The sequence below is a fragment of the Hippocampus zosterae genome, chromosome 8 (genome assembly GCF_025434085.1).
Source record: "Hippocampus zosterae strain Florida chromosome 8, ASM2543408v3, whole genome shotgun sequence".
Taxonomy (NCBI): domain Eukaryota; kingdom Metazoa; phylum Chordata; class Actinopteri; order Syngnathiformes; family Syngnathidae; genus Hippocampus; species Hippocampus zosterae.
The window spans coordinates 16714283-16727445 of NC_067458.1; the positions used below are offsets into that span (position 1 = coordinate 16714283).

The 13163-nt window shown below is 47.0% G+C and overlaps 1 protein-coding gene across 2 annotated transcripts in view; it reads right to left on the reverse strand.

The window, feature by feature from the left end:
* Positions 1 to 3063: 3063 nt before the first annotated feature.
* Positions 3064 to 13163, reverse strand: part of midn (midnolin) — a 173713-nt gene continuing 163613 nt past the window's right edge. For both annotated transcript variants that reach the window (XM_052072847.1, XM_052072846.1), the window contains exons 5-8: positions 10684 to 11217; positions 10049 to 10172; positions 9612 to 9935; positions 3064 to 4734 (exon numbers count right to left, since the gene is read on the reverse strand). In XM_052072847.1, the coding sequence (XP_051928807.1) occupies positions 4472 to 4734; positions 9612 to 9935; positions 10049 to 10172; positions 10684 to 11217 (1245 nt within the window). In that variant the 3' untranslated portion in view covers positions 3064 to 4471. The remainder of the gene's footprint in view (positions 4735 to 9611; positions 9936 to 10048; positions 10173 to 10683; positions 11218 to 13163) is intronic.

The window sequence follows — 13163 nt, forward strand, 5'->3', positions numbered from 1 at the left end:
AGTAGTTACAACGGGCATGGCATCCGTCAGTTAGCTTGTCGGTCACAACTTGCCTTGAATATTAACACATGCGCAGAATACAGCACCTTCCGGAACCCCTAAGGGGACTTGGAAGGGGGAAAAACTAAAACTCCATAGCACCTTGCGTGAAACCTTCTGGCATTTCTTTACAGAAGTGCAAAAGCTACAAAAAACAACAACAAAAAAAAACAAGTGCTTATCCTGCATTGCTAGCTAATGGCTACTCGACCCACCTGTCGGTGGATCAAACTATTTTTGAGGCAAGTGGGGCACTACTGTAGTTACTGTATGTTAATCTATTTTTCCAGATAGTTTATAAAGGGCATACAAAAAACATTAATGCTGGGACACTATTTAGGTGATCTTGCTCAACCCCGAAACGCCAGTGTCAACCTATTGTTATATTCATGTTACCATAGCAATCGTTTTATTAAAGCCTTGCGCGCCTGCACATGCAAACGTGGTATGCTCCAGTCATGAAAGGTAAGAACGGTAAAATAATATGTAATCAATCCGATACTTCCTAATTTGATTCGATCACATTACTTGAATAAGTAGATTCTCACACGAAATCCTAGACCGAATAACAGCTTTCACTCAATGTTATCGAACGCAGATGGAATGAGCACGCATGGATACAAGCTTGTATTCTCATTTTGGCTTTTTTATTTATTTATTACCTAAAAAAGAAAATGTTCTATCACAAGTCACACTGAAATGTATTGCTTAAGAAAAAAAATATATTCATATATATTTTCATTTTTCTTTTTTTTTTTTTTAGAAACGTGGGTTGTTTCCATTATATTTCCATCAACAGAAAAAAAAATCCAGACATGAGCAAGAGTCGCTGCCTTGTTCCCTCTGCCCCGCCCCACCCCCCACTTAAAAAATGCACAAAGAAATACGTAATTCACAGTAACCATTTTGGTTTCATAAATTAATACAGTCACGCATGTGCTACACCGGTCTAGAGCTAGAACATTGTAAATTGTAGTCTTGAATCTTATTTCATTTCAATCGTTGGCTACAAGTAAGAACAGGCAACTGAAACTGTTGTGATCTGGAATTTCATCGACGTAATTATTATTTTTTAATCCCTCTGTAATGCTCTGTCATTTTTTTGTCATCTTTTTCAGTTTCACACAGAAGTGAGGCACACACACAGAGTATAGTTCATACATATACAAAGGGAAAATAAATAGAATTTGACAAGGGAGTGGAGGGACGGGTGGTTGAACTGTCCTTTTGGTAATGATGGATCCAAGGAAAAAGGAAGTGCATGTGGTCCTCATAGGACCTTTCTGGCTCTTTTGTGCCAACAGTTCAAATTTAGCCTCTTTTTTCCCCTTTCTCCCCCCGCCCCCCAGGGACGTGAAGTCGGAATGACGATGTGAAAACGAACTTTCATCGGCACTGCAAGGGCAACATTTTAAGGCACAGAAGCCTTGACATAATAGAGACTCCACCAGCTAGAGAACACAAAACAACGCATGACCCGAGTCCTTGGGGTACCTTGCAAAATGGCCCGGCATTTATCCGCCATGACTTTTACACAGAGCCCAGCAAAGGCAGAACAGATCAGTGCCGTATTTCAATCTACCCCCATATGTGGAACATTGATAATTTATGTTGTCCCCTATTTAGAGTTTAACCCTTTCATGCACCAAAAATGATAAGCTGTCCACTGCAGTAACCTCCGTTTCTGAAAGAGTTAAACACAACACCGACAAGGGGGGATTTTACAGGTAGATACTACCCTCTGAAAAGGTGGAAAATTATGGATTCAACTTATTTCACGTCGGTGCATTTTAACAGAGTAAAATTACAAAATTTGCACACGTTGGAAAAATGCCTACAGGGAACAATTCCATGTTAGTTACTTAACAGTGACATGGAAAAGAAGACTGGAAAATATCAGTTTTTTCAGGCAGATACTCCCTCAGACAGTGGACCACTATCACTTTAGTACTTTGTCCGCCGATTCAATGTTGCCGCTGTTTATACAGAATGAGATAAACGTCGGGAAAAATGCTGTCTTTTACACAGACAATACCTCCAAAAAGGTAGCAAACTGCCAAATCCACTTTCTATTGCGGTTACGTTTATGCACAACAGTTGACATGGAAAGGTGGAAAAATTCTGCTTTTGTGTGGCGAGATCACCTGAGAAAGAGGAAATCTTATCAAATTGACTTTGTCCCCACATTCCGTGTTGGTAATGTTTTTGCACAAAAGCGACACAGAAAAGGAGGTCAAACAATACCAGCTTTTACATGCAGTGCAAAATGGCACAGTCTGATACTACCTCCAAACATGGAAAAATTGCCGAGTCAGACATTGTTTCCTCATTCCTTGTCAATCATATTTCTACACAGCGGTGACACTGAAAGAGGGCGGGAAAAGACTTTTACAGGCAGATACTAGCTCATTTGTGGTAAATTCGGCTTTGCGCCCCCTTTTCCGCATATGTGCCTTTCATACAGAAGGGGCGGGAAAACACAGATTTTTACATGCAGCGTAAAATGGGCTACACAGGTGCTGTTCTGCTGTTATTACTTCTGGGACATCAAAAAGCGCAAAATGGTTGGGTCTGACTTTGTACCCCCATTCCGCGTCATTGAAAAGGAACAGCAACACAGAAAGGCGGCGGACACATGAGGGCTCTTTCAGGAAGTGCAAAAGGGGTTGTGAAAGTGGTGCCTTGATGACAAATTGTTCGTTTCAAAACAATCAGCAAATAAACATTCCCGTCCCTGTTGTCCCCAATTTCTTAGTGAAAGGTAAGGCCACTTAACAAAAAGATGAGGTTCGCCCCCCCTCCCCCCCTCCCCAAAAATGGTAATCTCTCACTGCGAGCTCTTTGGAGTGCAATCGTGGCAGGGCGCTCGATAGTTCGGACAAAGTTGCGTGGAAAATGTTCCGCTGGTTCCTCGAGTCTCCGCGAGTGCGTCCGTACGTGATCCTCGATCTCCTGGCGTGAAAGGGGAGTTGGGAGGGGGGCTTCAAAGTTTTTAGTTTGGGGTGTTGTGGGGGAGGGAATTGGCTCCAACTTCATTGTCACATAACAGGAATGTTCAGTGGAGGGCACGCTTAACTTCATCTGTTCTGGTTTGTTGTTAATACTTTCATAGGATGTCTTTTTTTTTAATCTCCCCCAAACACGCACAAGTAAAAATTACAAAAACCTTAACAACAGCAGCACTTTTTTTTTAATTCAGAAATTCATGCATGTGAACCGCCCGCCACCTCTGCTCTTCTTGTTCCATTTCATCACCACGTCATCCGCATGCACAAAAACCCTTCCTGACACTTTTTTTGCAATTTTTTTTGTCAAGTGTGTAGCAGCAAAAATGTGATATGTTCATGGATGTCCCGGTGGAGGCACTAGGTAACACACCGATCACACTTTTCCCCCCACACTTTGCCAATAAAAACAGAATTGTGAGGACGACTCCATATGGTTGTGAGGGTTGGGGAAATCCTAAGCCAAAACTTGGGAGAACAGAAGGGTTGGGGGACGAGTAACATACACCCAAATAAATCTTTGCCAATCGCCACGTTTATGTACACAGTCTACTTGGGTTGCGAGTTGCGTGTTGTTTTGACGCCATCAACCACAAAAATGAATGAAGGACTGAATGGATGTTTATTGGTAGTCAACCACAAAGCCACGAAGGGCCGCTGTTTTTGGAAAACAGCAAGATAGGAATAGAAATAGAAAATAGATTTGTTTTGTTTTTTCTTATTAAATGTCATCATTTGCTTTTGTAAAGATTTTAAAAATCCCCCCATCTAAAGCATTTTCTGTTTATCCTTTTACCACTCCGATCACTGAGGTTGATATCAATACTTCCATATTATTTCTGCACACTTCAAAGAAATCAAAGATCCCGTGCAAATCACCATTTTCAACTGTTCTATGAAAACCTGAATGCTTTGTGAACAATGCTACATCTTCTTTTCTGCTTTATAAAATAGTATGTCAAAAAAAAAAAAAAAAAAGGACAAAACAAGACATTGAACCAGCCTGTAACAGGTCAGAAGCGGACTGCTCGAGTGAGTTTGGAGACCAGTGATGAATGCCCGTCGCAATATTCCAAAGAGTTCGGCAGCTTTGCCATTTGGGGGAGTGTGTGGGGGGGGAGAACACTGAGGCATCTGGTGCTTGTGTCCTGTTGGGGAAGTCCACTTGGCGCTCTTAGTCACTGTCCAGAGTGCGCCATATCACACGCACACATGAAAACGTTAAGAACAAATAAAATACCACCACCACTCACGGGATTCTACTTTGCTCAAAGTCCAGGTTTCATCTTGAGTCCAAATCCAAGCATCAGACAAAGTCAAGTTGCTGCAAAGTATGATGGGACCGAAGTCTGCAAGGAAGGGCCTTTCCAATCAAGTTGCCAGTGACAAACTCCCCCCAAACTTTGCTCGGCGCGTCCTTCCTCCTCTCAGGCCATGACGAACTCGGACTTCAAGTCGGCCTTGACGTCGGGCTTCCACACGGAGTCGTCAAAGTCCAGGTCCAGGGAGCCCTCGCTGGACATGCTGCTGTTGCTGTTGCTGCGGCCCGCCTTGCGGTTGGGCAGCCAGTGGTAGGGGCCCCGCTGGTCCCGCCGGGCCTTCCGGCGCAGGCGCTTCTGCTGCATCAGCAGCTGCAGACGCTCCACCTTGCAGCGCGTTGCGCGGTTCTCTGTCTGCCGGACTCGGTCGCCTGGGTCGGGAGAGAACAAGACAAAGTTAGCCAAGAAAACGCACACATCCTTGAAATGCTCAACAAAAACATCCATAGCAAGATAGGATTTTGGTTTCTAGTCAAGTCTGGTTGCCCGTTCTTGTTCCTGAGGGAAGAATGGGATATTCGTGTTCCGCAGTAGGGTGCACAGTGCATTTAAGCACCCAAATTTTAACCAAAAAGCAAAGAAAATGAGAAAAAAAATCTATATAAAAATGTTGATCACAAAAAGATTTTTTTTTTTCACGTTTAGTTCAAGCACTAACCAAACACTGATAAGACAAAAATTTCGTGAAAGAGTCAAAATGATAAATTCACTTTAAAGTTTTTGTAGTTTTGCAAGTTTTTGTGAAATTACAAAAAGGGAATTTGTTACAAGAACAAAATGAAATGCAGATGTCAGAATAAAAATGTATTTTGGTTATAAAAGGAGTCACTCATAAAAAAAAGATTAAAAAAAATAAATAAAAATTAAAATCGGGAATTGAAAATTGAAAATCAAATCCTACCGGTGCTTCAGTGTATCGTTACATCCCTAATAAGTAAACAGAAAAAAACCCCACTCACATTCTTTGTGTGCGTGTGATACGCACACACGCGCACGCACTGTATACAGGGCTCGCGAGGAAGGTGCATGTAACCACAATCTATTAGTCAGTTCCATTAGTGTCTGTCTGGGAATTAAATAATGAAATAACGGGCTCCCGTGTCGATAAAGCAAAGCGGGGCGGCCCATCGCCTAGCCGTGGCTGCGATCCGGCATCACATATTCCCGCGCACGGACGCACGCGCTCACGCACACACAGAGAGCAACAGCCGCAGTAGCTTTTAACGTGGATCGATGGCAAATTAAAAAGACCTATTGATTAAACCTTAGCTCTAGTGCAGCCATCCATCTCAGGCTCAGGACAACGCTATTGGCTTTCAATAGAAAATGCAAGCGAATGGAAATTGTACTCTGTGAGAGAGAGAAAGGGAGATTGGGGTTTTTTTCTTCCTTTATGGCTTCCTACTCTCAGCTCATTGACCCAGAGCCCCCACCTCCTCCCCATCACGCCACCTCCCTCTTCATCTCTACCCTGGCCCCCCGCCCCTCTTTGCCTCCCCAGGGCTGCTGCTAGTTGGGGCAGTGTGAGGAAGGGCACTGAGAGGGGAGGGTTCAGGAATTCCTCCCCAAGGGGCAGAGCGTGGATGGAGGGCAGAGGGTAAAGGATCAGCCGTTGGTGGCAGTTTTTCCAATCGATTCTAACCTCCATCGGAATGAATTGAGCACCCCGCGTGGGCTTCATTTGCCTCCCCCGTGAGCGTTTTTCCTCCGCCTCTGTAAATACGAGCCACCGCGAAGAGGAAATTTGCTGGCATTGGATGCCGAAGATCAGCAAGGATGTTAAAATGGCATCTCGAAGGAAAAGAGCAGGAGGGCTCCTCGATTCAAACCGGTGTTCCTCTAGCCCAGCTCCATTAACTTCCATCAATTTTGAGGATGAAAACAGGTTTCCTCAACTATATTGGACCCCCGTACACTCACGCCCTAATACATTGGACCACGGTTTTCATTCCCTCTCGGGTCCTCCTGGTTCCCACTTGGGTGAAAAGCATGGCAAGCACTTTCAATTCTACTTTCCAAAAAGCAGTCGCGAATACAACAAACAGTATGAAAGGCAGTTTGATGATGCTGCAGGAGGTCTACGGCCTTTGGCTTGGCAAGAGGTTTGAGAATGTGCTTGGAGCACCATCAAAATGTGTGTGTGTGTGTGTGTGTGTGTGTGTGTGTGTGAGAGAGAGAGAAACAGAGCGAGAGAGAGAGAGAGAGAGACCATTCATCAGCATCACTACCGGAGCCCTGGGCGGCTGGGCCGGACACAGCTGGCCACAGGGATCTCCAGTCTGTTTATGACAGTGGGTCTATTATTAGGGCTGGCTAAGACACACACACACATTGCACACACACACGCGCATACAGACGCGCGCATTCATGCTGGCTGGCTCAGAGCCTGACTGTAGAGCTTTGACGCGAGCACAATAACCTTGGAGGGCCCAAAGAGAAGTAGGAAGCGAATGGGAGAGACAAACAATTCCATTTTGTCCCCTCGTGCTTCGACAGAAGCCCAGCCCAGAGACAAGACCAAAGGCTGAGATAGCTAGAGGGCCGGCAGAGGGAGGAGGCGCAGGGAAAGAAAAGATAGGGCCCCGTCAACAGGACACCAAAAAAAATTGAAGTTTCTCTTATCGAGCTAATGTTGCAAAGATTTATTTGTGGCGGTGTTAGAAGCTGTAAAAATTGAGCTGTTCTGCTTGAGAGCAGAAAAGCTTCGACGTACTGGTTTGATTTGGTTTGGTTGACAAGACTAAACAAAGCTGCATTCATTTGAACTGACAGTAAGAGCTATCATGTCTGTAAATTGTCCATCATTCCAGGTAAGTCCTTGTCCACCAAATATGAATGTTGTGGCAGCAAGTGAAAGGCCGCTAAGCGGCCCTGTCGTGACGCACGCTCTTCAACGACTTTTTACGCTTCATTTGCATTATCCCTTCTTCTCTGACGACAATGAAAGGGCACCTGGTGTACTTGATTGGCTTTTCGCTCGATAGCGCCGCGTTGTACTGCGTCACCGGCCGCTGAGCCGCACGTGTGAGCAGCGTCTTAGCGACGGATAACGGGTGCGGCGGAATCGGTTCAAGCCGGTCGGATCTTAAACGCAGAGAGGCAGAGATCTCGGGATTTTTCCTCACCCGCCCTTCTAGTCTGGCTTCCCCGGGACGCTAACATGACCTGACAAATCTAAAGGGGAGAAGTGGGGGTGAAGAGATCCGGAAGGGGGGCCGGGGGGTGGCGCAGGAGCTTTCAGCTCTATTCTGTGGGCCTATGTTGAACTAAGGCAGCTGCAGTGGGAAATCTACTCCACAATGGCTCAGCCCGGTGCCCTGTATGCAGCCCCTGTCCCTGGCCCCTGCACAATGGCTTTGGCTGGACAGGGGGAGCGGAGGGAGGTCCACCCTCCCCAGTTATGGAATTTATCTAACAATCAGCCTGCCAGGGTGTGAGTCCTGAGCTGAAACAAAAATCTTCAAACTCAGCAAGTCCTTTCACCGGAGCCACGAAAGCAAACTTTTTAACCGGGCGTTTGAGGCCGAGCACGTCAAGCTCTTTTATTCACGCTTGTCTTATCCTCCCCGCACATGAACTTGCAGTGGAAAAGGGTAAAGGCACTCTGGAGGCAACCCAGCTATGTGACATTTTCAAGAGGCTGTCTCAAGTTTAAGCGTGTACACATACTGAGGCGGACGCAACAGACTGCTTAGTCCTGCAGCTGAATGAAGGTGGGCCACTGGGAAGTCAAGTTAAGCCGTAGTGTTAAGTCCAGTAAGTCATCCGTCAGGTGCCGGCAGATAAGGCCGCCTGAGCATGCTAAAACATTGGCTTCTGTGGGACGCCAGGCGGAACAGGATGCAAGCGGCCACAAAGAGACCAGGGTTCATTGTATCAGTGAGCCACACTGGGTTTGATTCAGCCGGTTTCCCATTCATATCAGTTCCCAGAAGTTTCGATGGTGAGCAGGAAGTCGGGGCGAGGACTGTAAAGTCAAAACAGGGGAAGGAGACAAGCTTTTCTTTCACTCATTCTTTTTGTTTTTCCTCCGCTGGAAGCCACCGGTCAATTTGTGGGCAGTTGGCTGGCTAATGGACAGGATTTAACACCCGGACAAAGACTGACAGTTTAGTGTTGTGGTTTGAACAACCACCCCGCTGCTGAAGTTCAGAATAAATCTATTTAAAGGCCAAATGAACGTACAGTATTGATGCACAACACAGGCGGGGAAAACGAATGCAGGGGAGGCTGAATAGCAGGAAGATGGACAGATGGATTTTACAGGCGAGACTGTTTTTGGACGGCGAATGGGGGTTGTGGGGGGCATTGCGTGGGCTGTGGAGTGCAGATGTACAGACAGGACAAGGGGAGGGGTGGAGGCAGTGAGGGAAAGGTCTTCCCTAAGTTAGGAAAATAAGCCTGTGTTTTTCCAACTGTTCACTGGACACTTGCGAGGGCATTGGGGTTGATACAGGCGATGCTGGACTGACTGTACATTCACAGTCAGTCAGCTGCTAAAACTGAAGCTCTATTCTGCTCACGCACAAGCAAAACATGAAACAAGATTCACTGCGTCTCAGGACCGAACCCAGCGGACTACTTCACCAAACTCCCATTTCCCCGACAGGAGATAAGGAGGCCCCCACAAGACAATGCTGTTTTCTCTTCATGGAACCTTACAACACTAGCTCAATGTTATCTGTGCTGGACATCTGTCTGACACTCCAAATCTGCTTTCTCCGGCCGGAAAGGTGTCATCTGAACTCCGGCACCTGCACTAGTCCCTGCCCTTGGGCATGGGTATGTCCGATGTTCGGTCCATACTAGTCCTGACCTGCACCCATCTCTGTTGTCTTAAAGCAGCCGAAGCCTAATCTACTCTAAACATAGCTTTGCCTTGGGTGGAAGGGGTAAACCTATCTCCTCGGTGCAATAAAATAGAGCCAACTTGCTGTGTGACAAGTGATACCTAACTGAAAAAGTCTCAAGAGGCTTGCATTGGATCGGATTTCTTAGTAAAGTAACCATATTTCATCAAAGGCTACACCAACTGTCTAGGTTAACAAAATTCTACTTTGTCTTTGACATGTAAACGAGGCAAAAAAATAAAAAAAACCTGCTGATCAAGAAAACGACGAACTGGAAATGAACACACATTCTTTCAAGGCAGCAGCAGGAACATCTGTGTCATGAGTGCTTCAAAAGGAGGCGCAGTGAATTAATGCGCCTGTGATTCCGTGTCACGCTTTCATGTGCAGTCACTCACCAGGGGGCTTGCACATGCGGATCTGGCTCTGGCACTGCACCAGCGGATGAAGGGTCGGCGGAGGGCTGCTGGGGTTACCGGCGGGCACCGAGGTAGCTTTGGCTGAGAGTCCCGTTGCGCCGACGACTGGGGGAGAGGGAGGCGGCGACGGGGACGGCGAGCTGGGCGTGCCGCATTGGGTTTGGTAGCGGAGCTGGGTGAGGGAAGGCGGCATGCCCTGGTAATGGCGTGTGGCGCTCAGGAGGTCGTTGAGAATCTGAAGGATGGTACCGATATCTCGCCTGGGGCGCCCATTGCTGTCCTGGCAGTTAGGGTGCAAAGTGCCTGAGAAGAGAGGAGACAAGAGTATTGCAGCACATGTTTCTAAATATAGCGCCGTTGGCACACTCAAGTGGAGAGCGTGCATGTTTATTGCTCAGAGCATCAATAAATCTCACCTGAAAAGGTCCCTGAAAAGACTCCGGGAGCGTGGTTCACAAAGCTCTCAATGATGGCGCCAGGTTTACGGGAGCGCGCTGATGAACTTGTGCCACTACTGGGGCTGTTGATGCTGCAGCTGGCCTGCAACAAGAAAATGTGAGCAGGGTGAGTCTATCTTCATGTGTAAAACTGTTTTGTGGAAAAAAAAAGATCTGGAGTAGCCAATGCTAAGTGATATTCATGACAACACAGGACTAGAAATGTACGTAAAAAGTAATAGGATCTGCGGTTCAGACTACGCACCACAAAATGACAAGGCATCAACTCATTCAGTACCAGCCAATTCTGGACCAGTCTGAAAAGACGTTTAAAAACGTCTTTGGGAGTGAATGAGTTAAGTTACCGCAAAGGTCAAATTTGGCAACTAATTGGATATCCGAGAATGAAAGTCAAACCGCTGGGAGGTTAGTTACTCCAAACCAGATCTGGATTTCTAGCGCAGGGAAACAGCATTCCCACAGAAGTGCTGTAGAGCTTTTGGGGTGTTTTGGTCAGGTAACTTTGATGAAAAGCCATTCTTACAGGCGCAATACAAACTTCAGACTGCGGTGGCTACGTTACTGACAAGCAATAAGATGAGTTGCAGGCTTACCTCAGGGCACAAAACAGGGGCTACAGGGCTGGCCTGGCCCATGTTGTGGCTGGCCTGGCCTGAGGAAGGCTGGTGGTAGTGGTGGTGGTCTCGCAGGTGATGGGGAGGAGACCGGAAGAGACTCCCGGGGACATGTGACGTGCGAGGAGAGCGAGCGGGAGGGGCAGGGGTGGCCGGGCTGCAGTGAGGAACGGACGATGGGGACTGGTGGTACATGGGGGTCAGGGGCTGTTGGTGTGTGGGGGGAAGAGGGAAGGTTGAGGCGCTCGTGGAAGAGGATGTGGAGGGGCCTGGCTGAGGCAAGTTGGGGCTGTGCGGATGATGAGGGAGATGAGAGTGCAGTTGAGGGATACAAGGCTGTCCTGTGGGCTGGCCCACTGTGGCATCCGAGTTGCCCCGGGTGATAAGGTGCCTGTGCTGGAGCTGCGAACCGCCAGTCTGCTGTGCTGCCAGCTGGAGCTGGACGAACATCATGTGATCGCCCACACGAAGCGCCAGCGTGAGGGGGGAGCGGCCAGAGAGGAAGTCGCTGACCTGTAGATGGAAAGAAAAAATGATTTGTTTTCAATACGTGGGCAATGAGCCAGTTAGCTGCAGAGTTATGGACTGAACAACAATAAAAACACTGCAAAAAGCTTCACTTGTCATTAGGGAAGGCCAAAAATGGAAGGAAACGGACATATTTGGACCCACAACAACCCCACCCAGAACCTGATACTCGTTGGTTGTCCATCCGCTCTACAGAAACTCGATTGCTCGTTATTATGCCGCTCCACTAAACGAGTCTGTTCAAAGTGAGTCTGCCAAATTGTAATGGACTCATCCTTGTCCCTTGCCCTTTTTTCTCAAGTTAATCATCACTCGAATGCCTCTTCCCAACAACCTGACTGTGATGAATACAGCCTTATTAGGAGAGTCAAGAGAGAACTGTTGCAGTCAAAAAAAAAAAAAAAAAGCGAGAAGCTCCCCTGCGCGTCCACTTCCTCTTCTGTCAATGAACAGTGGACAACCGTTGAAGCACAAACAACAGAGCTTTGAGCTCCCCACTCTCACAGAGACACAGACGCACCACATTCGCCCAATCCCGCAATCAATCACCATTCAGTAACACTTGGCTATTTACATCTGCTGGATGAGGCCGACTGTTCGAAAACACACAAACAGAGCCCACTCTCACTCGCCTCCCACTGCCCTTCGGCCCGTTCTTAGTCAGCAGTGTCATTCAGTGCTGGGACAAAAGCCACCCTTCTCTCTGGCTTAGGGCCTGAAAAATCAGTCCTACATCCAGGAAATACACCCCACTCGCATCGCACGCATAGAATGAACAATTGTCTGTGGCGGATTTGGAAGGGATGCCCATTTTTGGAGCACTCACAGCAGCAACGGAGGCCAAATGGCTGTGTGTGTGTGTGTGTGTGTACAAGGGGATTCACTGACCCACTCGTAGCCCGGATGGACACACAAGAATTCCACACAGACACAGCCGACTTGTCACAATTTGGCTAGAGGATTCGCATGAAACAACAAGACTTGAGTTGTGCTGGGCTCTGCGTTCATGTGACTTTGCTGCATCTTTTTGCTGAAACCATGCGAGGCACTCAGAGGGCACAAAGCTTTCCTAGCAAACCTTAACAGTCGCAAATGCATAATGATGTGTCTGTCTAATAAGGTTCAACATCAGCAACTGCCCACAAACTTTGACTCACCAGAGGGAGGGTCGGTACGATAATAAGGGAGGGAGGGTGTAAGCAGGAAAACAGGATAATGGGTGAGAATGTAGAGGCAACATAAGCGGAGAGGAGTATGAAGTCCTCAAAATCTGAAACTAGCCAAGTCTTTCTTTCCTACCAAGTATCTTGTGTTGCATAAACGGCATGAGCACAGATTGCGGTAAATAAAGTCAAAACAGTCCATTTTCAGAAAGGTGGAATGAGAGTGTGAAGTTCAACACCTGATACCGATGTCATGTAATTAACCGATTCACTGCAAGAAACCACCCGCAATTGCAACATCTTTCTCCGTTTGACTGTGCATGAAAAGCAGAAGCAGATAAATGCTGGCTCTTCTCATATGGCTCCGATGCGTCAATTCAGAGGTGTGTGAAAGAGGCTTAGAAAAGAAAAAAAAAAGAAGGAGCAGATACGTCAATCTGTCAAGACTTTGGGGCGTGTTCCTGAGATGTTGGCCGATGGTTAACCCTGTGAATCAGCAGGCCTTGCCCTCAACCGCTCCTCTCTCTTCAGAACTGCTTATTTATTTCACTATCAACCGTCGCCTCCCCATATTGCTAAGGTGACCTTTGGACGTTGGTATTGACATTGGTGTGCGACAACAACAACAAAATTAAAGGAAAAGGCAGATGAAAGGACAAGGATGAGCTAACTGCCCCATTTCTCAACGTTAAGTACAAGGAAAGTTGATTACAATCAGCATACAAGGGAGGCTATGGGATAAATAGAAACTCAGCACTTTGGGAGTGT